At 33.0% G+C, this 26,042-nt stretch overlaps 1 protein-coding gene across 1 annotated transcript in view; it reads right to left on the reverse strand.

Annotated features, from left to right (window-relative positions):
• Positions 1 to 26,042, reverse strand: part of LOC140055322 (gamma-aminobutyric acid type B receptor subunit 2-like) — a 49,164-nt gene that overhangs the window by 12,667 nt on the left and 10,455 nt on the right. The window contains exons 3-14 of the mRNA XM_072100636.1: positions 20,242 to 20,412; positions 13,863 to 13,964; positions 12,727 to 12,792; positions 10,186 to 10,374; positions 8,579 to 8,809; positions 8,266 to 8,326; positions 6,715 to 6,795; positions 6,332 to 6,482; positions 4,324 to 4,456; positions 3,495 to 3,602; positions 2,340 to 2,462; positions 1,787 to 1,894 (exon numbers count right to left, since the gene is read on the reverse strand). Of these exons, the coding sequence (XP_071956737.1) occupies positions 1,787 to 1,894; positions 2,340 to 2,462; positions 3,495 to 3,602; positions 4,324 to 4,456; positions 6,332 to 6,482; positions 6,715 to 6,795; positions 8,266 to 8,326; positions 8,579 to 8,809; positions 10,186 to 10,374; positions 12,727 to 12,792; positions 13,863 to 13,964; positions 20,242 to 20,412 (1,524 nt within the window). The remainder of the gene's footprint in view (positions 1 to 1,786; positions 1,895 to 2,339; positions 2,463 to 3,494; positions 3,603 to 4,323; positions 4,457 to 6,331; positions 6,483 to 6,714; positions 6,796 to 8,265; positions 8,327 to 8,578; positions 8,810 to 10,185; positions 10,375 to 12,726; positions 12,793 to 13,862; positions 13,965 to 20,241; positions 20,413 to 26,042) is intronic.

A 26,042-nucleotide genomic window follows, 5' to 3' on the forward strand; every position in this document is an offset into this window, starting at 1 on the left:
TGATATAGCAGATCGGGTTGTTTCAGGAACCTTAACGACAGTACTCAGTGGTTTTTAGTTAACTCGTAAGAAGAGGTGTGGTGAGATCAGCTGTACAACATTTCTTGAGGGTTTCTTTCACGAAAACGTGTTTGTGATGAATCTTTCACATCATTCGAATGTATTAAGCAAAGCATGACCACTAGCACTGGATGTGAGTCTTTCCGTATTGTTTGACTCGATCGCTGAGAAACAACATGGACTTCAATCTGACCATGCTCTGATCATCTGTACTACTATATCTATGCCACACTGTCCTTCTCCTGTTCGGAGGGTGATTACCAGCCGACATTTCAAAAAACTCAATGTTGACTTATTCGTAACTGATGTTAAAAGAATGTAAATTGGGTACCTCAACAGAAGATGAAACTTTTTTCGAACCATGTCATAACCAATGATCAGTCACTAAGTGCCTGGGCTCTCGTGACAACTGAAGAGGTAAGGAAAATTGTAGCAGATTCACCTTGCAAATCAAGTTCTCTGCCAGCTTGGCTTTTCAAAGTATGTAGTGATGCTCTTTTCCCAGCTATAATAACTACAACTGTACAATCAATATTTAAGGCAGTTCTTGATTCTTGTGATAGAGTTCTGTTGGATGGATACATAATATTTGTGTATCATCTGCATATGCGACATATTGCAGTTGATTGATGATATCCTCAACCTGTATACAGGTTAAAAAGTACTGGTCCGAGAACCGATCATTGGGGCACACTGAACATTTGCACGCGAAACGACACGTGTCAGATCGAAGCAAGTCGCGCAAAGCTTAAAGAAGTTACCCGCAAAGCATTTGCGAGCTCCAAGTCATCACCGCGTTTAAGCTGAAAATCGATTGACGCCTATACTCTACACGTCACATTCGATAAATACACTGAAATCGTTCGTCGCGTCAACATTACGATTCGATTTGACGCGTGTCGCTTCACGTGTGGGTTGTTCAGTGTGCACCAGTCTTTAATTAAACAAGGCCAACAGCCATTAAGTCGCGTGCTACAATGCATAGTGATACCGGACCGACAGACAGACCGACAGACAGACCGACCGACATAGTGAACTATAGAGTCGCGTCCACGCGACTAAAAAGGCATAATTTTGACGAATTTTTTAACTTTTGCTCATATGACGTAATTTTAAGTCGAAATTGTTTAAAAGTTGGTAAAATTATTATAAAAGGCTGCAAAAACATAAATCACGCGAAAAAAGTATGTATTTAACGCTACGTGCGCACCGTGCGCGTAAACATTTGCGCGCGTATGGGAATTTTTGAAATGCTCAAAATGACAAGAAACGCGTAGAAAGTTGATTAAAAAATAATTTTGCGCATTTTAAAATTTTAAATGCGCGTGCGCGCGTAACATTGTGTAAAACACACATTTTTTTTCAACAGAAAGTTAGCGCCTGATATAAATTAAACTTTTGCAAAGTTTCAATTTAAAATGTTATTTGGTTTTTGACCTATGTTAAATACAAGAAAATCGTTAAATCGCGCGTAAATCACGTTGCGCAACTCTAACGTCATTCACAATAGGAGGTGCACAATTTCACGTAAATGCCCACATGTTGACATCAAAACAGTTCAAAAAGTACAGAAAAGCGATAAAACGCATAGTGATACCGGACCGACAGACAGACCGACAGACAGACCGACAGACCGACAGACAGACAGACCGACAGACCGACAGACAGACCGACATAGTGAACTATAGAGTCAAGTCCACGCGACTAAAAATATTGGTTTACTCACCATCAGAGCGCCTTTGTATACATAAAGTATAGAGAGCCAAACATTCTTAAAATTGCTGACACATGCGTAGGCGATGGGTTCAATAAGTACATCTCTACCTTCTTCCACCTATAATTAGAATGCATGCAATAATATTAATATTATTAAGCAAAAATGGCTGCTTGGTCTAATACCAGTAATAGTGATCCAAGTAACTAATTTAATATTAAGATGACACTTGCCTAATTAGTTTAATTTCAAATAATAACGCATCATTGTTCAATGAATATTTCGAATCATTCATAGTATGGTGTAAAAATTATTTTCTTTAACTAAATGCCAAAGAAATTAAAAGGTTAATGCTGACTTAAGGAGATTCATCACTGTACACAGCATGTAATTTATTTAATCAAAAACAAAAGATATTAACTAATCATTAAATTTATTTAAATATTTATCACATTTTATTATTTATTAATTCTATTAAGGGATAAATAAAATCTCAATAATTATTTCAATTTTCAATAAAGTTAAATATTGAAATACTACATTTGATATTAGCTGTTATTATTACCTTTGGTTCAAGGTACTGTTTCGCAACATGCATTGGATCTAAAAGTTGCCACGCAATCAAAACTATCGCGTCAATTACGAGCATTACTGCAACCATGATAATGAGATGTCCATCTTTTATTACCTGTAAATAATAGCTTATTGTTATACGACAGAAAATATGAGCTTACTGATAAAAAATAAGCATATATGTAAGAGAACAAGTTAACAGGATAGTCAAAACAGCTATAGAGTTTGAGCGTGATTATTATAATTATAATTCTTAATGCCAGATAAACATTAAACAAACAATTTCATAATAATAATAGTAAATATTTATATAACAAATAGTATAAATCCAAAGGCAAATTAGTGAAAAAATGACAATGCTGTGGGTATCAGTGACTGGATCTCAATGGAGATACAAAAAAAGCAAAAGCTAAATCAAAAACAGCCAGAAAAGTTAGCAGAGCTTTCGGGCAACACTAGCCCTTTACATTTTGTATTTGGAAACATTGTTGATTTTCTTTATTTGAATGTATCTTGACATTATACGTGGGTATTCCTACGATTTTTCAAATTCAGCAAATCAATTTTTATTTCTTTCCTATTGTAAATGTAACTTGTTTGTTATTTAAAGTTGCTTCCCATTGTAGTCATGCAATGTGACAAAAATATTTATAACTTGTGGTATTAGTAACCATATATATTGGTTCATCTGCAAAAAAATTGCAAAGAAGCTGATTTCAACGGATTTGTGTAGGTATAGGTATACAGATATACCAAAAAAAAAGTAAGAAAAGATAGGGGGTGGGGAACGTATTTTTTTGGGGTGTTAAAGGTCATTGACCACCAAAATTATGGTTACTATATGCAAGTGACAGGTTGGTAAATAATGTGTGATTTATATCAAATCAGATCGCCGCACATTCGAATGGCCCACCAGATTTCCGACTTTAAGATGGAGAAATAATTGAGAATTAAACAATTACAAAAAAAACACGTGGTGTGTTATTAAATAGGCCTAAATGTTTTGTATTCTTTGAATAGAACAGTCAACTCAGAAAATATTCTTTCTATTCAACTCTAATACACATTCATTACTATTTTGTACATCACATTGCTAAATCGTAATAATTAATTTTATGTAGACAGTGTTATAAAACAAATCACAAACCTTTTTTTTCATTTTAACATTAGTAAAAATCCTGTAAACACGCCATGTTTTACAAAACATTGCACCAAACGCCAATGTGAAAGACACACAAAGGAACCAAGCTCTTGCCTGAAAATAAAAGTAAGATTGATGGAGATAACTACAAGTTTGATAAGCTATTAAAAGCAATTCAACGGTCGATCAAGTCAAATGCTTTGGTAAAGTCGGGTAAGAGCCAGAGTACATATTGATCCTCTTTTCTCACAACTTGACATTAAGAAGTTATAAATATCTATCAGGCAGTGAGTCGTGGAAATCCCTTTTTGGTTCCCAAATTGTTGTTTATCAATCAGGGGCTTAATGGTATCAATTACAAATTGTGAAAAATTTTTCTCAGCTATTTCGGCTAATTGTGACGTCAGAGATATCGGTCTTAATTTGTCAATAGACGGTGGTGTCTTTGGCAAGGGAAATCACATTTGCCAATTTTCATTGATTTTTATTACGTTAGTGGTTAATGTTACATTAGTGGTTGATTGTTACGTTAGTGGTTAATGTTACATTAAGCGTGGTTCCCACTAGCGACGCAACGCAAGGACGTAACGCAACGCAAGTGAATTGACCAATCACAAGCGATGGATTATTCGCTTTTGATTGCTAACTGTCTATAACTTCGCTTGTCATTGGTTAAAATGCTTGCGTTGCGTTTACGTCCTTGCGTTACGTTCTAATGGGAACCAAGCTTCAGTGGTTAAGTTGATTGTTACGTTAGTTGGTGATACAAACGCTAGTCCTACTGTACTTGTAAGTGTACACCACTAAGAAAACGGACTCCGCAAAAAATACTTACAACACAAACTACTCGAAATTCGCTGGTGCTAAGAAACGCTTTATCAAGGCCTAATAAAAACACACATGAGTATGCTAATATGCCACCCACAATTATTAGGTTGTTAATGTTTGGACTTGACATCTTAATGTACCTAAAAGAAAAAAAATATTTAAATGTAATGTGTGTATTTTGTTATCAATATGTAATAATTACAAGTTTTAAGAAGTAATACGATTGTATTCGTCGGCACACCATCGCGTCCGTCCGTCGGCAAACAAAGGTGCCGGGGAAAAAATAAAGTTAGGCAATAAACTATTATTCTTATAATAATTGAACTGTAAACATAACTCTTTTGAGTGTTTGTTTAATTACATATCATATCATTCCCTTCACATCAACTTTTTTTAATTTTCATTACATCTAACCAAAAACGTAAAAAATGGGATTAAAATATCTTCTCATCTAGCACATACGGCCGTACGCGCTAGATTGTTTTTGTAGCTTCTAATGACCTGGGATTTGTATGTCTTCCTACGCCAATATTATATAGTTCCACATGCCATGTGCCTTTTTCTCGAAGATATATTTATTATGCCAAAAAGCACTAGTAACACTAGTGATGCGAGCTAAAACTTCTTCACATACACAATATATTAACAATTTGATGATCATGATCAAAATCGTCATTTTATGTACAGAACGTTGAATAATCCTTTTATTATCCTTTTAATTAAATGTTAAGCCTTAAATATTTCTGAGGATAATGATCATATGCACTATAAGTGTTGTTATGGTATTGATAATCTTTTTCATCACTTAATGTATTTATTCTGTATTTTACCATGGCAATCTAACACCGGAAGGCTAAGCTCGCCTTTCCAAGATCTTACGATTGTTGCTGTGGCAAATTCATACTATGCATCAAATGGTAGGCAATACATTTGATTTTTGTCCGTGTCTGATATCTCTTACAAATATAAAAAGTTATAATAGGCAAGACACAATAGATCGGACTAACAGTAGTTTAAGTTTCAATTCAATTTTGCATTGTTATACTTTATTTTGGCAATGTTAGCATTATTTAGCACAAGCCAATGGTTGACTAACGTTAATGTTTTGTTTATTAATTTACAATTTAATTTGGGTTGTGTTTTTAATAAGTAAGTACCAAATATGTATATTATTTTCCGGTCTCAAACCAATTGGTGGACAATTGAAAATCATTCATTCGTTTAGTTCTAAGGGGCGTGGAACGAATGGCAAATGCATATGAAAATCAGTCATTCGTTTAGTTCTAAGGGGCGTGGAACGAATGGCAAATGCATATGAAAATCAGTCATTCGTTTAGTTCTAAGGGGCGTGGAACGAATGGCAAATGCATAGGAAAATCATTCATTCGTTTAGTTCTAAGGGGCGTGGAACGAATGGCAAATGCATAGGAAAATCAGTCATTCGTTTAGTTCTAAGGGGCGTGGAACGAATGGCAAATGCATAGGAAAATCTTTGATGCAATAGAGCTCAGCATCCTGTTGTTACATTGTCTTGATTTCACAGATTTTTGTTTTTTTTGGATAAATAAAATATATAAATACACGAATAGGCCATATTGCAGTTTTTATCAAATTATTCCATTCCGTACAGTAGTAATGATTTTACTTATAAAAAGACACCAAACGGTTAAATTCAACCAAAAACACATTGTCTGACAGTGAATATTTATTTTTCTTTGATTTACAGCTTTTTTTGGGTATAGGCCACATACATTTTTTATCTCATTTTTTATTAAATTGATGAACTATTATGTGACATTAAATTGGCTTAAATAAATAAACAAATTGTTTTGTATATTTTAAATATATCTTTGATAGTACACCTATTACAATTCTAATGATTGTATAGACGTTTGTTTCCCTCTATTGGGAAAAAATACATATACTTTATGTATAGAAAGTGTTTTTAATGCCATGTGTTCGCAAATTGATTACTAGGCCTACTACTTTTCATAAATTTAGGTTTGGTAGCTTACCGTTGTTTTCGGTGTTTCATGTTAAAAACCAGAAAGCAGCATGCAGCCAATATACCTAATGTGGCAATGCCGACCATAGTGAAAAACAAGGATTTGGAAATTTGCATCGTAGATGATTCACTCAGCTGTTTATACGGTGGCGGGATATTACCTACATAAAACAGAACATTCAATAAAAAGAGTCGGCACATTTGTGTAAATATTACATCAAAATAAGACATTAATAACATGATATTCTAAAAGTCTACTAATAATGTATTCTTTATACTTTATTCATTTCAGTGACGATTTCTTGCTGCTGGTATCCTTTAAAAATACCTTCACCCAAAAGTGACATCCCAACTATCTATACAGAATATCTACATTTAAATAAATAATCTCACCAGACCAACGGAATGCATCATTTGTTATATCAAGATGTTTCAGAAGTGAGTGATATTCACCAATCTTTACCATTCTTCCATCTAATATTAATAAGGATATAAAAAATACTCAATCTACTACAACCAAAAATAAACTTGCATATTTAATGTGTGAATTTATATTATTAAACGTTACCGAGAACCATATTTTGACAACGTATTAGGGATTTCAGCACAATTGTGAGATTTACGATATAAAGCGTGGTTCCCACTAGCGACGCAACACAAGGACGTAACGCAACGTAAGTGAATTGACCAATCACAAGCGATGGCTTATTCGCTTGTGATTGTTAACTGTCTATAACTTCGCTTGTCATTGGTTAAACCGCTTGCGTTGCGTTTACGTCCTTGCGTTACGTTCTAGTGGGAACCAAGCTTAACCGCGCGCGCTCACCGAGTGAGCACTGTTTCAATAATTTGACAGTATGATTTATATATAATTTACAAAGAGCTACGCAACAGAATTAATTTACATATACACAATATTATTTTAAAAACCGTTGCGTAATAAAGTTGTAAATTATTCTGACTACTTAAGCCTCCATTGATTGTGAGGGCGTTTGTTGTATGATGAGAGAATGTATGTACAGTATAAATTTACTAGTAGCCGTGTATATCCTCAATAATCATTATCTTTTGATTTTACACATTCCAAACTCTGAATTAATCAAGATTCTACCTCCTTTATCTAGGTTTTTATAACAACTGGTCCATTCTGTGGGTTTTGTGGTGGGGAATAAGAAAGTTTTATAGCATGTGTTATCTAGGAATACTGTGAAATTGGATCAGATCTGTGTAGTTAGTATTGAGTTTTAAAAGTAAGCAGTTGTGTTATAATTAAGAGCATTTTGTATTGGAATTCTGTGTTTCATCGATTTTGTAGCTGAAATTGAGAACCTGGGTTTAAGTTATTATTGTATTTTTATTATTTTGTGACGAGCTACATATTATATAAATCCAAAGGCAAAATACTGAAAAATTACAATGCCGTGGGTATCAGTGGCTGGATCTGGAGATAGGCCTACACAAAAAAAAGCGAAAAGCTAAATCAAAACGATAAAGTAAAACAGCCAGAAAGGTTAGCCGAGCTTTCGGACAACACTAGCCCTTCATCAGTGCAAGTGAAAGTACTTGGACAAAGATAAAATTATCCAAAGTACCCTCCAGGATTACAACAAAGTCAGATCAAAATTGATACAAACAGTAGAAACTATATATAAATCCAAAGGCAAAATACTGAAAAAAATGTTGTGGGTATCAGTGGATAATTCGTAAAAATAAATAATCCTGGCTTATTTTGCACTTGTGAATAGACGACCAAAGCCTCAACTAATCTTGGCATTTGTCTTTAATCGGTAACTATGCAAATTCCGGCAGTTACCGTACCACATAATGGAACCTTCGTGTATTTTAATGTTTTATTATCATATTATTATTATCATAATTGGTGGCGGGCAAAGACCAAAATAAAAACAATCTAATCGCTTCGAATGTTTATGATTGTGTACTTACCTTGGAATTGTCGAATTATTTGTGAGCCGATTCTTTCACCAGCAGTAAAGTAAACTTCACCCTATGAATAAATATTTCAATGTACTGTATGAAAATATAAAAGTATCATGGCCAGTTTCATACAATCTGATCGATAGTTAAAAGTAAATTCAAAGGACATGCAATAGTATTTGTATTGATACCGTATTAATTAGGTAGGTTAAAGGGTAATTGATATTAATTTGAAATTAAAATATAGTAATTGTCTCAATTGCAAATACAGTTGTGACATAAGGTAAAACATGCAAGTATTTATTTTCAACTCAAAAAGTACCGTAACGCCAGTGAACTTGGTTTCATTAAGTGCTCTTGCAATTCTTAAAAGTAGATCTTCGTCATCATATTTAAACGTTTGAAGTGTTTCTATCTCATTTAATTCCATGCTATCAATTACTTTATCCAGAACCTGTGCCATCACCCAAACACCATCGTAAGCGTAACCATGAAATCGTGAATAATTGTTACCTCTAACTTTTTCATAAAGTTTTTGATATTCACTTGCTGTCTACAATTAAAAAAAAATAATAATTTACTGACAGTAACTAGTAAATCCTTAACCTAAACTTACATAATACAGCCATAATATTTGAAATACATGCTGTACTAAATGTTCGTAATTATACTTGACAAATAAGTGTCTCCTATGTCCAGCTACATCACTAAGAACTGGGTATGTTTCAACACGGACGGTCTGTTGAACCCACAAATGTGAAAACGCCCACAAATGTGAAAACAACCACAAATGTGAAAACGCATCACCCACAAATGTGAAAACAACCACAAATGTGAAAACGCATCACCCACAAATGTGAAAACAACCACAAATGTGAAAACGCATCAACCACAAATGTGAAAACAGCGCCCACAAATGTGAAAACGATCATCGCCCACAAATGTGATAACGCCCACAAATGTAAAAACAAGAGAGACTTTTTCGCCCACAAATGTAAAAAAATCAGATCAAATTTAATGCTAGATTCAGACAAACATTATATCATGATTGTATTGAGTTGTTTGTTCACGATACGTCTGTTAGGGTCGTCGTTAACACGTTGGATTATTATCATTTGCTGCTCGTGCGCGCGATATTTGCACGTTAACTCGTTTGTTTAATGAACGTAATAGTTCAAGACAATAATATTTGTTATTTGCTGCGCGCGTGCACGATACTTCAAGGTCAAGGCCATGTTATATCATTGTTGGTTATTAACTCGTTGGCTTACTGTTATGTACGTATAGTTCCAAGTCGATGCTCGATTCGATGTTTTTGGGCATTAAACAAACGAGTTTACGTGCAAATATCGCGTGCATGAGCAGCAAATTATAATAATCCAACGCGTTAACCACGACCCTAACAGACGTATCGTGAACAAACAATTATTGAAACAACTCAATACAATCATGATATAATGTAGTACCTCGATCAAAATTGTTTGAGTCTAGAATTAAATTTCATCTGATTTTTTTTTTTTACATTTGTGGGCGTTATCACATTTGTGGGCGATGATCGTTTTCACATTTGTGGGCGCTGTTTATTACATTTGTGGTTGATGCGTTTTCACATTTGTGGTTGTTTTCACATTTGTGGGTGATGCGTTTTCACATTTGTGGTTGTTTTCACATTTGTGGGTGATGCGTTTTCACATTTGTGGTTGTTTTCACATTTGTAGGCGTTTTTACATTTGTGGGTTCAACACGGTCCACAGAAGAATAAAACTTCTCTATTATAAAGGATATCGGTTTTAGCAACTCTAAAGTCAATTTTACACGTGAAGGAAAAGGATAAAAAAAAATCCTAGTAAACTAGATGAGTTCAGCTGTACAGTTACTTTCATGCATTAAAATCTATAAAATTGATTATTTTTCGAAAAAATTCCTTACTAGTCCAGATATAGTTAGTTCTGGGCTTGAGCTCAGTGGTAATATGTCTGTGGCGATATAACCATTAATAGTTTTGATCATTTCTTGCTCTGTACATTGTATCTGTTTTGTTGGCCGCCACCATTTGTCTGAATACCACCCTGGAAGTATCCATACGTAATTTCTGTCAGAAAGGCCTTCCTTAAACACCTGGATACAAAGGAATTAAATAGTATTAAAATGATGAATATTTATCAGTTGAATAGTGGAGACGTAATAAATAGAGCAGTCAATCTTTCAACGATTATAAAACATCCATTATTTGTTTTATAACACTGTGAATTAATGGCCTAGATAAGTTATTCCGAATGTTTTAACTGCAACCAAAATGTCAAATCGCGAGGGAAATTTTTATTTGGAATCTATGATGACAAGAATATAATTCAGGTACCCGATGTGAGAAGAAATGCTTGCTGCAGTTGATGTTCTTGCCAAGTGATGTACAGTGTTAGTGAATGTTGATGTTCTTGCCAAGTGATGTACAGTGTTAGTGAATTTCCTCTAGTCTCTGATTTTTGTCAATAATTCAAAAACATTTATTTGGTTATTTCTAAATTGTTGATGCCTTTTAAACGTTTGAAAGTTTCGATTATGTCTTTCTATTCCTCTTCCTTGTGAAAACAGGTACCATCTTAGTTTACCTGGATACAATGCTCTAAATAAGGCCCGATGTATTTGGAAAACTATCCACTTGAAGGTTCTTCTGGTGACTCTCAAACAGTTTCCTGTCTGTTTTATTGCATTGCATATTTGAGTCCCAAATCCTTTTTGTCACTTGTTACTTACCCCTAAGCCAAGTGTAAACATAATGAGGAGCTCGCTCAAATTCGCTGGTGCTCATGTATGGAATGATCTACCGCAAGAAATTAAGTATCTTCAAATTATTTTAATTTCAAGTCAAATTACTAAAAAAATCACTTCTTCGGAAGGTATTTTTACCCTTTTGCTTGAATCAAATTTACAATTGTATTTTAGGAATTTGTTCTTTTTAGACCATTTTATTACTATTATTATTTGTAAACATGTTCTGAACAATTCATTTGATGTTTCCCTTTTATCTTCTACTCTTTTTCACTACTTTGTATTGTGATTTCAAAATTTTATTTGTAAGTCTCTTTTTTTAATGTCTTTTATGAATGTTTTTAATCTATTGCTAAAAAACAGGACCATATGTAAAACAGGTGCAATCTCTATACCTGATATGTTGTTATCCTATCTAAATATGTTTTGAATAAAAAATAGAATAAAATAAAAAATAAATGGCAACATATTATTTCCAATAGTGTACATTCTAAAGACACTAAATCAGCTGGAAGTTTGCTTTTAACAAAAAAAAATGACACGAAATTACACAATGGCCTACATTAAAATTTCTTAGCCATCCACAGCCATATCGGTTATATGCTTTGTTTACTTCCGCTTTTTCGCCACATGCCATGGTAAAGATTGCTGCAGCACTATGATAGTTTAACTCTTGTTCCTTTCTCCGTCAGCAATGTCGAGCGATGTGTGTCAGAATCATATAAATCAGAGTGGCCAAATAATATAATGCAAAAAACCTCATTAAATTTATACTCAAAATTGAAAGCTTTCCCTAATTTAGAAAAATATTTACTTGATAAAACAAATTTAGATTGTAAAATTTATAAATGGTCCAATGATGTGTCCGGTCTTTGTACTTTATGTGGGAATGGTGAAATTGAAGACATTAAACATGTTTTATTAAACTGTAAAGCATTTGATAATATTAGAATGAAAGAATTATCCATTCTACAAAATAACCTTGTGCTCTGTAATGAATATGACACATGGAATCGTTACACAACAGCAAGTGCTGATGATAAATTACAGTATATTTTAGGTGGAAATTCTATCGCGATTTGTAAAGAATCTGAGACCTTTTTTTTTATTTGTTTTGTAAACAATACACAAGAGCTGCATGGGAGAAACGGTCAGAACTTAAATCTCCCAATATATAGATTGTTTTTCTTTTGTATTGTTGCTTTTATATATGATTTGTAAATATTATACACCTATGATAACAACTATAGGTCTTCAGTACCTGATGTTGAAACACAATGGTTTGTAATGTAAACTCTTTACTATATTTTATGTTTATTTTTATATACCCTTTTAAATTATATCAATTCAAACCTATGATACTGTAGGACAATTTAATACAGTACCTGTATTACCACGTTGATAATGATTTTTCTTTTATATTTTTGCAAATAGTTTAAGAACCTGTATCCGTCATATAATGTATTTTTTTGATGTATTATGTTAAATTGGATGCACCACTTCTGTGTGTGCCACCGATGCAAAGGTGTCATTTCCTAATAAATTATTATTATTATTATTACCTTCAACAGTGTCGACCACCATAGGATTTGTTGACGTAGAAAAGAAGATGAGTAGTAGTATTTTATAATACTTTAGCAGTAATGGTGGTATAGAAAACTGTATTGACATCTTACATAGATAATAATAATTCAAATTTACCTGACAGAAAAAGTTTCTTGCGTAGACTTCATCAAAAAAACCAACCAATATCCTAGCGTGTGATTTCTGCTTAAAAAAAACAACAAAGCTTAGGGTACAAAATAAAAACAGTAAATAATGTAATTAATACATCGTTTAAAATAAAACAACCTAATTACAATTTGCTCTCTAAAAAGATGGCAATTTAACTGAGAATTAAAATGAGATGACCACAAAAGAAATTCGTTTAAATATAAAAAAAAATTAATTTTTAAATATTGCATTAATTCAAAATATAATAGATGTGTTTGGAATTTGTTTATTATAATATAGCCAGGAAGTTTATTCCATTGTTTGATTCCATTGTAATAGAAAGTATTACACATTCTATGCCTTGGATTTTAAGTACAGTGATATTGAATTTACTACATTTACTACCTGACCATGTAACGAAAATCTGCCCAAAAATATGTTAATGACACTTTAAATTTAACAATCCATCCGCCAAAACAGAAAGGTTCGTCAAAGTCGCGGGAATCCATGGATATCAGATATATAAAGGTATTTAAAGTGAAGATTTTCAAGATGGCGAGTGTTAAAAATAATGATTTCACAAACAGCAAAGTAGTCAAATCGGCCAAATCTTTATAAGAGAGACGAGTCTATTATCATGCCGGTACCACGTTTTTGTTTTAAAGCGAGTTATGTATGTCTTTGGGAAGCAAAACATTGCCATGTGAAAACCAGAAGAGATTAGCATAAATAAATGATGATAATAAATCAATTGCCAGTTTATAAAGAATTGAATTCGAATTTATAATAATAAAAAAAAACTAAAAAACCAAAAATCTAATATCTACCGTTTGTAAAGAGCCATGGTTGCCCTTTTCTAGGGCTTTTAAAGTGACGAGCAACGCAATAAAAATATATCTAGGATAATTCCATGGTGCAAGCAAGATGGAACAGTTGAGTATTTATATCTTTCAAAATCAGTGCAACAACGAGGTTCTTGCACCAATGTACCTTGTATGAAACATGCTGAACCCAATGTACCTTGCATGAAACATGCTGAACCCAATGTACCTTGCATGAAACATGCTGAACCCAATGTACCTTGCATGAAACATGCTGAACCTACCGTAGGAACATAAACCTACCTTCAGTTCCATTATGGCTGATTTTGTGTCATCTGAAAAACTAGCGCTGATAGTAATATTAACACCGTTTCGCTCGGCTTCTTTGTCTAGTTGATCCTGTGCCTATTAAAAATTACATATCTCATTATTGTTAAAATAATAATAATTACATTGCTCAACTTATTTGACAAAAAAACCAAATAAAAAGCTTTCACTTGTCTGGATTTGGCCTTGTAAATGAAATATAAAGTAATTATTTAATAAGTAAATGAATTGATTATTAGATTTACCGCGGTATTTATTTCAGTATACTGATATTATACTAAGTATTACGATAATTTGATACAGAACATCTTAATAATATTTGTTTTAAAAAGTGTAGATTAAAAGTTGTCTTGTTCATGTAGCTTTGTTTACACTGTTCATTAAAGTTAATAGAATTGACAAAGATTTTGTTTGTATTAAATTTTCACATCGTAAGTAGCATAATATATCATTCCTGCAGTGCCCGATAGAAGGGTGTGCATGATAACAGCCCATTGTAAACAAATAGTGCACCTGTTGCTATAAAGGTTGACAAAGTGAGAAGAGCTTGCATTACCTCAGCTGGTCACAGTAAAGATATTTTACATGTTACCAACACTGACAATCTATACGGTAAAGTCTTACCAATGGTTTAAACTTTATTTTACTAGGACTATTAATATTATCTTTTATAGATTTTGGTATTGATACATTGAAACTGTCCATTTGAAACTGCCAAATCAATGAAAAACATTATGCCTTATCCTTGAATAGAATATAAAAGTTAGATATAGTGACTAAGTCTACTTATGAAGAATGTCCAATCTTCTTGAAGAAGTTCCTAGTTCCTTTTTCCGACTGTAGTTTCATACATTTCCTTCCAATTTAAAATTATTTTGCCAATAATAAAACCTGAGAAATTTCCTGTGTTACCACAGTCAATATATAAATAATTTCTGGCTCATGCAATTGTCTTTTAACAATTATGCAATATGTCCGGAGGTTTAAACTGTGGGTATTCATGGGCCTACTCATAGAGTGTATTACTTGGAATCGTGTGAAAGTTGCATAAGCTTATCTTTAATCGGATCAGGAATATAAACTCCGAGAATACCACCATTTATATGAGAGCATGTACACACAGAGTTTTGTCACATGGGTAAATTATTCTAAAGTGTAATTGGATTGGAGACTCATTGATCTTATTGTACAACCAATGAGTGGAGCGGGCCTCATCGATATCCAAACGTACTTTGAAGACTCAGATACCACCTCATTTAAAGATGTTACAATAGTTTGACCTTTCATCCAGCGAGACTGTGGATGATCGACATCGCATGTAAAGATATGATAACAAATGTTAAGTCAAAGGCTGAAAGTGTGATATTGTTAAGTATCCCCCTCGAGAAGACATCGATGTTGAACAAGACAAACCAGATTGACTAAAACAACTTTGAACTTTCAAGCTTTAGCCATGGAACAAAATATCGGATTCGTAAACATTTTTCGCTACAGGATAAGTATAGATAAATCAATTATTAGTAACGACAGATAACATTTATCTGAAACAGGGGAAAATCTTCTAGAAAATTTATCATTAAACGAATATGCCTTCTAACAAAACGCCCGACGGAATTCTCAACAGACAACAAGACCAACGGTGGCAACATCCTACTTACTCCTTAATCGCAAAGATTGGAAGGCAACATAGAAATCTAAGACCACTTGTCTGCTACAACTGCGGAAAGCGAGGACACAAACAAGATCATTGTAGACACCTATAATAAATTTGCGCGTTTTAAAAAGGAAAGGATTACACTTCGTTCACTTTAACGTCAGATGAACTCCGGAACATAGCATCTAAAATAAATGTTGCTGACATTGCAATTTCGGAGTCATGGTAGATGAATCAGTAACTAACAATGAAATTGACATCAACGGATACACAGCTTTACGAGGTTCGATTAGAAAGTGAACAGAACCATGGATGAAAAATGAAATAATTATTAGAAAATATTAAACTCCGTGATTCTTTGTTAAAAAAGTAAAAAAAAAAAATAGGGTGATGAACAGACATGGTATGGGTTTCGAAAAATACGAAACCAAATACGAGAGAGACGTTAAACATGTCAAGAGCGAATTTACCAACACGATTGAGGAAAATAAGAAAGGCTCAAACCAATTTTGGAAATAACTGAAATGATTAAGTTACAAGTTATGTTCTACTTAACATAAATGATGAAATCTGTTTTGACAACAATATTGTTGGTAATGATGTTAATTCAGTGTTGCTTCTAAAACACTTACACTTCCTAATAATACTATTAAAACATTTGACACTGAGGTCAATCGAATTAAAAAAGTACGATGACAACAAGGGATTATATATAGAGGGAATGAGTTTATCACTTGTATCAGAAGAATTTGTACTCAAGGAACTCCAAAGTTTAAATATCTGTAAGAGTACAGGACTAGATGACATTTCAGCAAGATTCTTACGTGACGGTGCAAATGTACTCTAAGGTTCAATGTAGCTCATATTATTAATTTAAGTATTTCCTCCAATAATGTTCCTGACTATAGACCAATCAGCATTTTAAGTGTTTTGTCAAAAGTTCTTGAAAGAGCAGTTTATGTTCAAATGGAAAATTACCTTAAAGATAATAATGTAATGTTCGAATTTAATGAAAACTTTTTTCTACAGACTCGTGTTTAATCCATAATTATTGATATATTAGAAATCAAATGTCAATTGGCAATTACATTGTATCTTTAGGTCTGCAAATAGCATTTTAGACAGTTCACCGTGATATATTGATCGAAAGGCAATTGTGATTGGATCAATATAGTGGTTCAAATAAAATTTTAAGAATAGGCAACAATTAGTATATGTTTATGCATGGATTAAGGAATAGAAGGATATGAGATTGGCTGTGATGTGGATGACACAATCACTAGCCAATCACAAGGCACTACAATTTCGATATAATCACATCGATAATTAAGGAAATTCATGAAGAAACCAATGCTAAGCCATATATTAATTAAAAACACATTTGTTGTATTGTAAACTACTGCACACGGTAACGACATACATGGTCGAATGCATAAGTTAATATTCTATAGATTGACGAAATTTTTAATTTCAGGAAGATAATGTGATAATTTAAATATAAAAATTGCATATTTTATTAATATTAACAACTACATAAAATTGCATTCGTAAGAAAGTGAACTTTTCATAGTCCGATTGTGAAGAAATTAAAACAAATTCCTCAGCAATATCTTGTTGTTGTCAATGAATCATCGACGCCGACATGTCAATAGAAAACTCAGACTGCGCATACAATTTCTACATGGCTTTTTCTTTAAAAAATGTAACAGTTGATTTGCAGCGTTCTATAGAGGTTAGAGACACGGTTCAAATAACGTGTTTGATTGATTGGCAGCATTGCTTTAGTATGGGCGAGCACGTTGGAAAATCGTTTGATGTCACCGTCGATACGTATACAGCTCCAATATATATTTCTTAAACCATGGTATGTGTAAATAGGGTAACATCTAAGCCACTTAGATTTCTCATGGTGTACCTCAGGAAGTATAATTATTTGGGCTTCTATTATTTCTATGCTATGTTAACGATATGAAAATAAGTGTAAAATTGTAATTTTATTTTATACGCTGACGACAGCGTTCTTTTAGTGTCTGGAAAGAACCCACTATAATCTAAAGGGGTCGTCAAACATACGGCCAGCCTGTGGTTCTTTTTTTGGCCAGCCTGTGGTCCGAGGGCGCCAGACATTTGGCCAGCCTGTGGTCCCGAGGGCGCTAGCATGAAAACACACAGCCCGTCTCAGCTCTGTGATTCTTTTTTTGGCCAGCCTGTGGTCCGAGGACGCTAGACATACTGGCCAGCCTGAGTGTGGTCCCAAGGGCGCTAGACATAACTTTTCCATGCTTTTCTAAAGTGAGCCCTCTACAGCTGTTTTCATTTTATAAAAACTTAACTGTGCTTTGACAAGAATATGTGTCTTAATGTATTATATTAGATTATTATTTTTTTATATTAAATAATGTTTTTGGACACATTTACGGCCGCCATCTTCCTGTTGGAATCACTTTTCAGTCTGGAGTACGCCCTATGTTCTTATTACATGTCTATGGCTCTCTGGCTGACTGAAATGTCTAGCGCCCTCGGGACCACAGGCTGGCCAAATGTCTAGCGCCCTCGGACCACAGGCTGGCCATAAAAGAACCACAGGCTGGCCGTGTGTTTGACGACCCCTGCTCACTATAATAGCTGAGTTCATAATTGTCAGCCTGTAATAAATGGCTCATTGACAACATGTTATCCTGTAATATGGGTACTGAGGCCACGCTTATTTGGAATCAAACATAAAATGAAAATGCTGCGATAGTTTAAAGTATACTGTGATGAAATCCCAATAAAAACAGTGTCAACAATCAAATATTTAGGAGAATCACAACACAAATCGTCCGATTGGTGGGGGTCACACAACAATCGCATTCTAAATAATCGTCTGGCTAGTAGAATCCAACGGTGGGCGTTACTACTTAACGAATACAACTACAAAATAGAATATTTACGTTCAGAGGAAAACGCAGTAGCAGACGCATTATCGCGTTTACAACATAAAAAAGAAACCCAAAACCTTGAACATGCGATCTACAATATCAGCTGGAATTTGCCAGATGAAGGCAATTGACCGATCATACCTGTAGTGGCCCAAGCTAATCTAGATATTGAGAATATGATTAAGAGTTGTAATCCATGCCTAAGTGTTAGAAGTTGTTTACCTACACACCACTTCCTTAGAAGTGGCCAACTAGACCATCCAGAGAATACATATTTTTTGTGAGAAGGATAAAGATAATTTCACGGGTTTTTTTTCGCGGTACTACTGAAGCCGTATTTATGAAAACCGCTCCCCTGATCTCATATTTTCCAAAGTGAGCCTTAAATTTAATGTGTAAACGACAAATATCTTTTCCAATTATGTACTACGCTAATCACACAGCACACTTCAGATTACTATATTATTTACGCTTATCATGAGATGTTGAGCTAAATCTAGGATCACTACAGCTTGCTTTATGCCGATGACATGAAATGTATTCAGCAGATTAACAGTGATGATTTTCACACCGATTTCAGACAGTTCTTAATACTTGATAATGTTCTGCAAGTGGTGTGAAACTTGGGGTATGCTATATTAGTGTTAAGAAATGTAAATTTTTAAATGTTAGCTTAAAAAATCGAATATAATTTTCCACTATCATATTGATAATGTGAAATATCACACTATCTCAGTGTTGTTATTGATTGATTAACAACTTTAATCGTCATATTAAGCATATTAGATTAGTAAAGGTAATAGAATGTTAGGCATAATTAAACGAAATTTTGGAAATTAAGAAATCTCAACATCTTGGTTTGCCTTTATAATGTCCTTAATTAAGAATGGTTCGATATATTGTACAACGTAGATTTACAAAATTTGTTTCAAAATGATGCAATATCTTAAAGACAAAATTAGAAATGTTTGTAATTGGTTCTGGTGGACCTTGTCGATGTTTTTTTGTCTTTTATTTTATGTATTACAGTCTGTCAATGGCGGGCTCCTTACTGTTGATTGTTAATTGAGATTTAGGCTAAACAAAATTAATTAAATCGTTGTGTGCGGGTATGTTTCAGCCTCGTCATACAGTGTATGAAGATACATCTCTTTTCGGGGCAAATCATCAACCTAAATTTGTTTTAATCGACTATAAAGAATTATCTAGCTTATCTAGTCAACAGGGTTACACTAGGTGTTAAAATCAGTACCGAAAGCATGTCCATACATTTACTATACCATTGAGTAAAAGTTAGGCGCGATTTACCCAATTTTACCCTTGCGTAAATATTTATATATAGATAAAGTATATTCAATGAATTGTGTTTGGCCCTATAATATATATTATAATATTTACATTGTGCTGCGGTATATATTCTTTGTTTTCTAAATTGTCTATATCTATTTCATTTAATGAATTCCTTCACTTGCACTGATGAAGGGCTAGTGTTGCCCGAAAGCTCTGCTAACTTTTCTGGCTGTTTACTTTATCGTTTTGATTTAGCTTTTCGCTTTTTATTTTTGTATCTCCATTGAGATCCAGCCACTGATACCCACAGCATTGTCATTTTTTTCAGTAATTTGCCTTTGGATCTATTTCATTTAATGTAAACAAACATACTAATTGCGTAACCATCACTGTTAGCTTTCTTGTGTATTTACTAACGTTACAGAAGCCTAGTTAGTCTATCATAGTATGATAATTACTACTGCACAAATGTGATATTGCATAAACTTACGTAGGAAAATCTTGAAACATCTTGGTGAATAGTTCCAATTGATGTCCAATTGAAATATTTGATGAGACGAATTCTTGCTACGTTGTCGGCACTTTCTGATGGAACAGTACGATAAAAATAAGGATACTTATCTTGCTGAGATAGAGATGGTGTAGTATCAGCAAAAGAAAGCTGGAAGAATAGGGAACATTGTAGCAATAATAAAATATATTGGTAAAAACCAACCTTGTAATAGCGCAAAAATTCTATATTCATTCAATATATTAAACTATGTTAAATAAGTGTCATACGTCTGTATACAAATTATTGCTATTATTAAAACTGAAAATTATAAGATTAACTTTAAGACATTTAATTTAATTTCGGTTTCTTCTTTATCCATGCAATACTGTTTGTATCCTGCTTGATATTACAGTTGAACCTCCCTGAGCGACCACCTTCCGTAATCGGTCACCTCCCTTAACGGCCGCACTTTCAAAAGCCCGTTTGTTCTTCCTATATTAGTAAATTTGGTACCTTTCGTAAGCGGCCACCTCCTGTAAACGGCCACTTTTAATTTAAGCGGCCACCAGAAAAATAAAAAATACAATGTTGATACTTAGTGTGCTTTATATATTATTAGCTTTATTCGAAGCGGTTTTAAACATTTCTGTGAAGAACATTCCTGTGTTTTTTTTAGATGAGATGAGAAAAGTACACAGATTTTGACCGACCATTTTCATATGATGATAAAAGCTTTTAAAATGTTAAAGATGTATTGTCCTCCTGAAAAAATTAAATTTAAACAATTTTTTTTTGTTGAATATGCAATTATAATGTCACATAATAGTTATCCACTTTGACCAAAAATGGGATAAAAAAAATTAAATACTTGAAAAAAAACTATAATTTACACAAAAAATAGTCAAATTGGCTGCCAGCCAATGAACTTTTGGTTGATTTTAACCATTTATTTTGTCATTTTATAAGTAAAAACATTATTTTTTTTCGTATTTGTTTCTACGGAAGTAATTAACTGTATTAAAACTACAAAATAAACTATTCAAAATCTAATTTAATTAATCTTCATTTTTCATGTTTTTTGGGGGAAAATACATCTTTAAATAATACAAACCACCTGAATACTAAAATACAATTATCTGGAAAATATAGAGGCCCGTTGCGTTAAGAACGCCGTAAAATATCGTGCATAGACATAATACGTGATTTTGGCCCTCGGCATAATCTCCCCTAAGCGGTCACCTCCCGTAATCGGCCAATTTTCCCCGTCCCAAGAGTGACCGCTTACTGTATGTAAGAAATTAATTAAACAAATTATAAATATAAGCGATACGATGTATCCAATAACACATATTGTTAATTTATCATTATCTCTAAAGGTTTTTCCTAATGATATGAAATTTGCTAAGGTCACACCATTATTTAAAAAGAACAATAGGCAGGAAGTTAGTAATTATAGACCTATTAGCATCTTACCAGTAATATCTAAGATAATCGAAAAAGCTGTTTTTGTACAATTACATAACTATCACAATGAAAACAATGTAATTAATGATTTTCAATCAGGTTTTAGAGGAAATTATTCTACTGATACTGCTTTAATTAATTTAACCGATCATATAAGATCTGAAATATCTAAAGGTAACTTTACAGGTTTGGTAGTCCTTGACATACAAAAGGCTTTTGATACAGTCAACCATCAGATATTATTGCAAAAACTGGTTCATATGGGCATTGATAAAGATTCTTTATTATGGTTTGAATCATATTTGAAAGATCGCAAACAAATTACATCAGTAAATGGCGTTCAGTCTCAACCATGTACTATATCTAGCGGAGTTCCGCAAGGTAGCATTTTAGGACCTCTTTTATTCATATGCTACATGAATGACATCCCAATTAGTGTAAATTGCAATATTATGTTATATGCTGATGATATAATATTGTTGTCTTCTGGTAATGATATTAGACAAATAGCTAATGATTTAAGTTCAAACCTGGAATCCTGTAACAACTGGCTTATAAACAACAAACTATCATTACATCCTGATAAAACTGAATCAATATTGTTTGGTACTAAAAGAAAACTTAAGAATGTTCATGATTTTGCTGTTATGTTTAAAAATAAGTTGATATGTAAGAAGAATATGATCTCTGTTTGCTTGATGAAGACCTGTCTGGAGAATCTATGGTTCAAAAAGTTCTTAGTAAGACTAATTCAAGACTTAAATTTTTGTATAGACATTCTGCATGTCTAAATTTCTTTTCTCGTAAAATTCTATGTTCGGCACTGATCACTTGTCACTTTGACTATGCATGTTGCTCCTGGTTTTCCGGTGTTTCTAAAAAACTTAAACAAAGACTCCAAACCAGTCAAAATAAAGTTGCTAGGTTTATATTAAATAAAAATAATCGTGCACATATTGGTAAAGACGAACTGAACCAAATCGGTCAATTATGTCTAGAGGATAGAATTTGCCAACTCAAACTTAATCATGTTCATAAGATTTTTTATGGAAAATCAGTACCTTATTTGACTGAAAAGTTTCAAAGAGTTTCATCTAACCACCATTATATGACTAGAAGTAGTGTCAATGGTTTTTCAGTTCCTAAATCTGATAGTCAGATATCTAAAACGTTTTATTATACAGGCATAAAGGCATGGAATAACCTACCTCATTCCATTCAACAAATAGAAAACAAATTTAATTTTAAGAAAAATGTTAAATCACATTTCTGTTCTACCAAATAATTTTATAAGTCAATCATAATCTTTAATTTAACTTGTTTTTTATATTATTGTTTTTGTAATATTTACGTGTTTAATGCAATACTTTGTAATGTTTATATTTTTTATTTTAGATTGTAAAAGGATCCCAATGGAAATAAGCTGATAAGCTTTTTGGGCTATCCTGGAAAGTCTTTTATAAATGTATTATTTGTAATGTCCGTAATTTATGTTATCACTTTGTATGTATTTTTTATGATGATTTTCCAAATAAATTCAATTCAATTCATGTTCATAAAAGTACAATCGCATTGTTGAGTATAGTGTGAGAATGTATATTCAAGCTACACGACAGTAGGCCTACGACGGAACGGAAGATGCCTCCTCCCGACTCTGGCTGTCCGTCGGTACCATCGCGGTCCGTCGGTAAAAAAAAAGGGTGCCGGGGATTCAAAGAAGAATAAACTACTATTCTGAAATTGAAGACTCACAACTACATTGCATGTGTGCTAAGTGTGCTGTTATTTTGAAACGACAAGATGAAGAAATCTGTGAGAATAAGAAAAAATCGGCCCAACCGAGATTCGAACCCGGTCATCCTGCTTGATAGTATGCAGATGTACGTCCTAACCATTAGACAACTTGGGCTTTCGTGGTATAGTTCAAAATCGATTGGATAGCGGCTCTTTATTCTCGGCGTGGTACGGCGGAACAGCACTAGTCCCTCAATCCGGGTCCAGGAATTGCCAATTTGCCGACAAAATTAGTGTCATTACCTGTACGTCATGTGGTGATCAATAATAATGTTCCAGGATTGCATAGTCATGTTATCTTATAAGGATAACGATGCAAAATTAAATCTGACTTGTAGTTTTCGAAATATAACATGTTTCATTGATATTTCCAATGGTGATATATAAAATAAATTACTAAAAAACGTAATTATATGTAATTATTTTTACCAAAAATGGCGTAGTTCATACAACTGTCGACTGAGGGCGCAAATTGTTTACATCGTTCGTGGCTAAAAACGATAATTTTCGGTGATGTTTTAGACCTTATATTTTGAAAAAATTCCTTCTTTATTGCAATATTAATATTTAATTTGGTTGAAAAATAACAACTTTTAATTTTGTATCGTTATTCCTACTGCTACATATAAGACGACATGAACTATTCAAAATCCTGGATACGCAGTGTTCAGCCAGATCAAAGAGTTGGTATTTATCGAAATTGAAGAATGCCATGAAAGCCCCAGTGGTATTAATGGTTAGGGCACTGCATATCAAGCAGAATGTTTAGGGTTTTATCTCGTTTAGGCCGACTCTTCAATCTCATAGCAGATTCCATCATCTTTAATTTATTGATTTCTAGTATATCAACGGGCGGTTTAGAATTTGTTTTGTGGCCGTGATGACAATGTACACGGGACACTATTTAAAAGGTCAGTAATGAATGGGTAGCAAGCACTTCAATATCAACACCCTAAATCAATATTGAAATTTCAAACACTCCAACTCATCTCCGTTACTAATTCAATAAGTATACGCTAAGTAATTCAATTTGGCCGTCATAATAAATTATTTTCATTTTCTGTGAGATCATTCGTTACAGTATTTTACATATGGCTCTCATTATTAATAAAATATAATAGTTGTTTTATTATTAGTAGGCCTATAATTACACAAGAAAATCAAACGTATCTTATTAAACTCGAAATTATTCGCCTACTGGTAATATAATATTATAATATATGTTGAATTTCTGTCAACTCAATAATAATGATGTATCAATTTCATCCTTTGTGATTTAGTTATAAAATAAGAGCATAGAAGAAATGACGAATATAACTCAATACTAAATTATGAATTCAACATTCAATTTAATGATTATAGCTTTATTTGGTAAATATTATTCATTATATTTCTCCTAATCGGGTTATAAATTTCAATAGCATAAATTTGCCATTAGACCTATAAAAAGACGGTTGTATATAAAAAAAAGGACAAATTGTTCAAACAAAAATAATATGGAGTGAGTTTGTGCAGCCTGTTATGCATGACAGATGGCTAACAGCCAATAGATATTTTAACCTTGAGCGATAAACATTATAACCGAACAAATCAAAATACAGTATTTCACATTATGCAACGGCTGGTTTGAATATTATGATTACCACGTCGATTTCAAAGGTAAGATGCAGCTCCGTAATTATAATAAATCAGACGTTCAGATATCAATGCTTGAATAGAGTAATGAGAAAGTTGAAGAATACACACAATTATCTACGTTCATTGGAAGCAGTTACAAGCAAAATTATAACAAAGGCCATGAATCCAAAATGTCATTGGATAAAAAACTCATTGCGTAAGAAAATATATATTATTATCAAGTGATAAAGCACAGTAATAACGTAATCAGTAACCATTTTCATTACAGTGGCAAAAAAACATTATCTGTATATTACATAATGTCAGGATTTTTTCTAAGGACAAAATTACAACTCCACTCCCAAAGACTTGTAATAAGACTTTGTTTATGTAGAGCATCTTGTGTATATGTTTGTCTTGTGAATAATCAGCAATCTGCTGGATAGATCACCCTCATTAAATATGGTAACAAAAAAAATAATCAATGAAATTATTAATAAATAGATTAAAGTCCATGTGCGAACACTTCTATTGATCATACATTTTAATAATTATCGATCTAAAATTTTCATTGTGTAATACGATTTGTTGAAAATAAGCATTTTTCAGTGAGGGTATAGGCCTAATTCAAATTAAACAGTAAAATTCCTATTCTTTTGTACACAAACAAATGTTGTATATAATAAACTGTGTGCTAAAAAATAATATCAGATGACGGAACGAGCATGCGCAGAATTAAATTGTAATAACTCATAATCTCTCTAGGCCCGGTAAATATTACGAGTTATTAATGTTACCCGACAATTTACCAAAACAGATAGATCTAAAATAATTAAGGCCCTTAACGAAAACATTTGTTTTAACTATTATAGGGCGATTGTTTGTGTTTTGATGCACTACTGTGCTGAACTAAACAATTGATA

The sequence above is a fragment of the Antedon mediterranea genome, chromosome 7, assembly GCF_964355755.1.
Source record: "Antedon mediterranea chromosome 7, ecAntMedi1.1, whole genome shotgun sequence".
Classification (NCBI taxonomy): Eukaryota; Metazoa; Echinodermata; class Crinoidea; order Comatulida; family Antedonidae; genus Antedon; species Antedon mediterranea.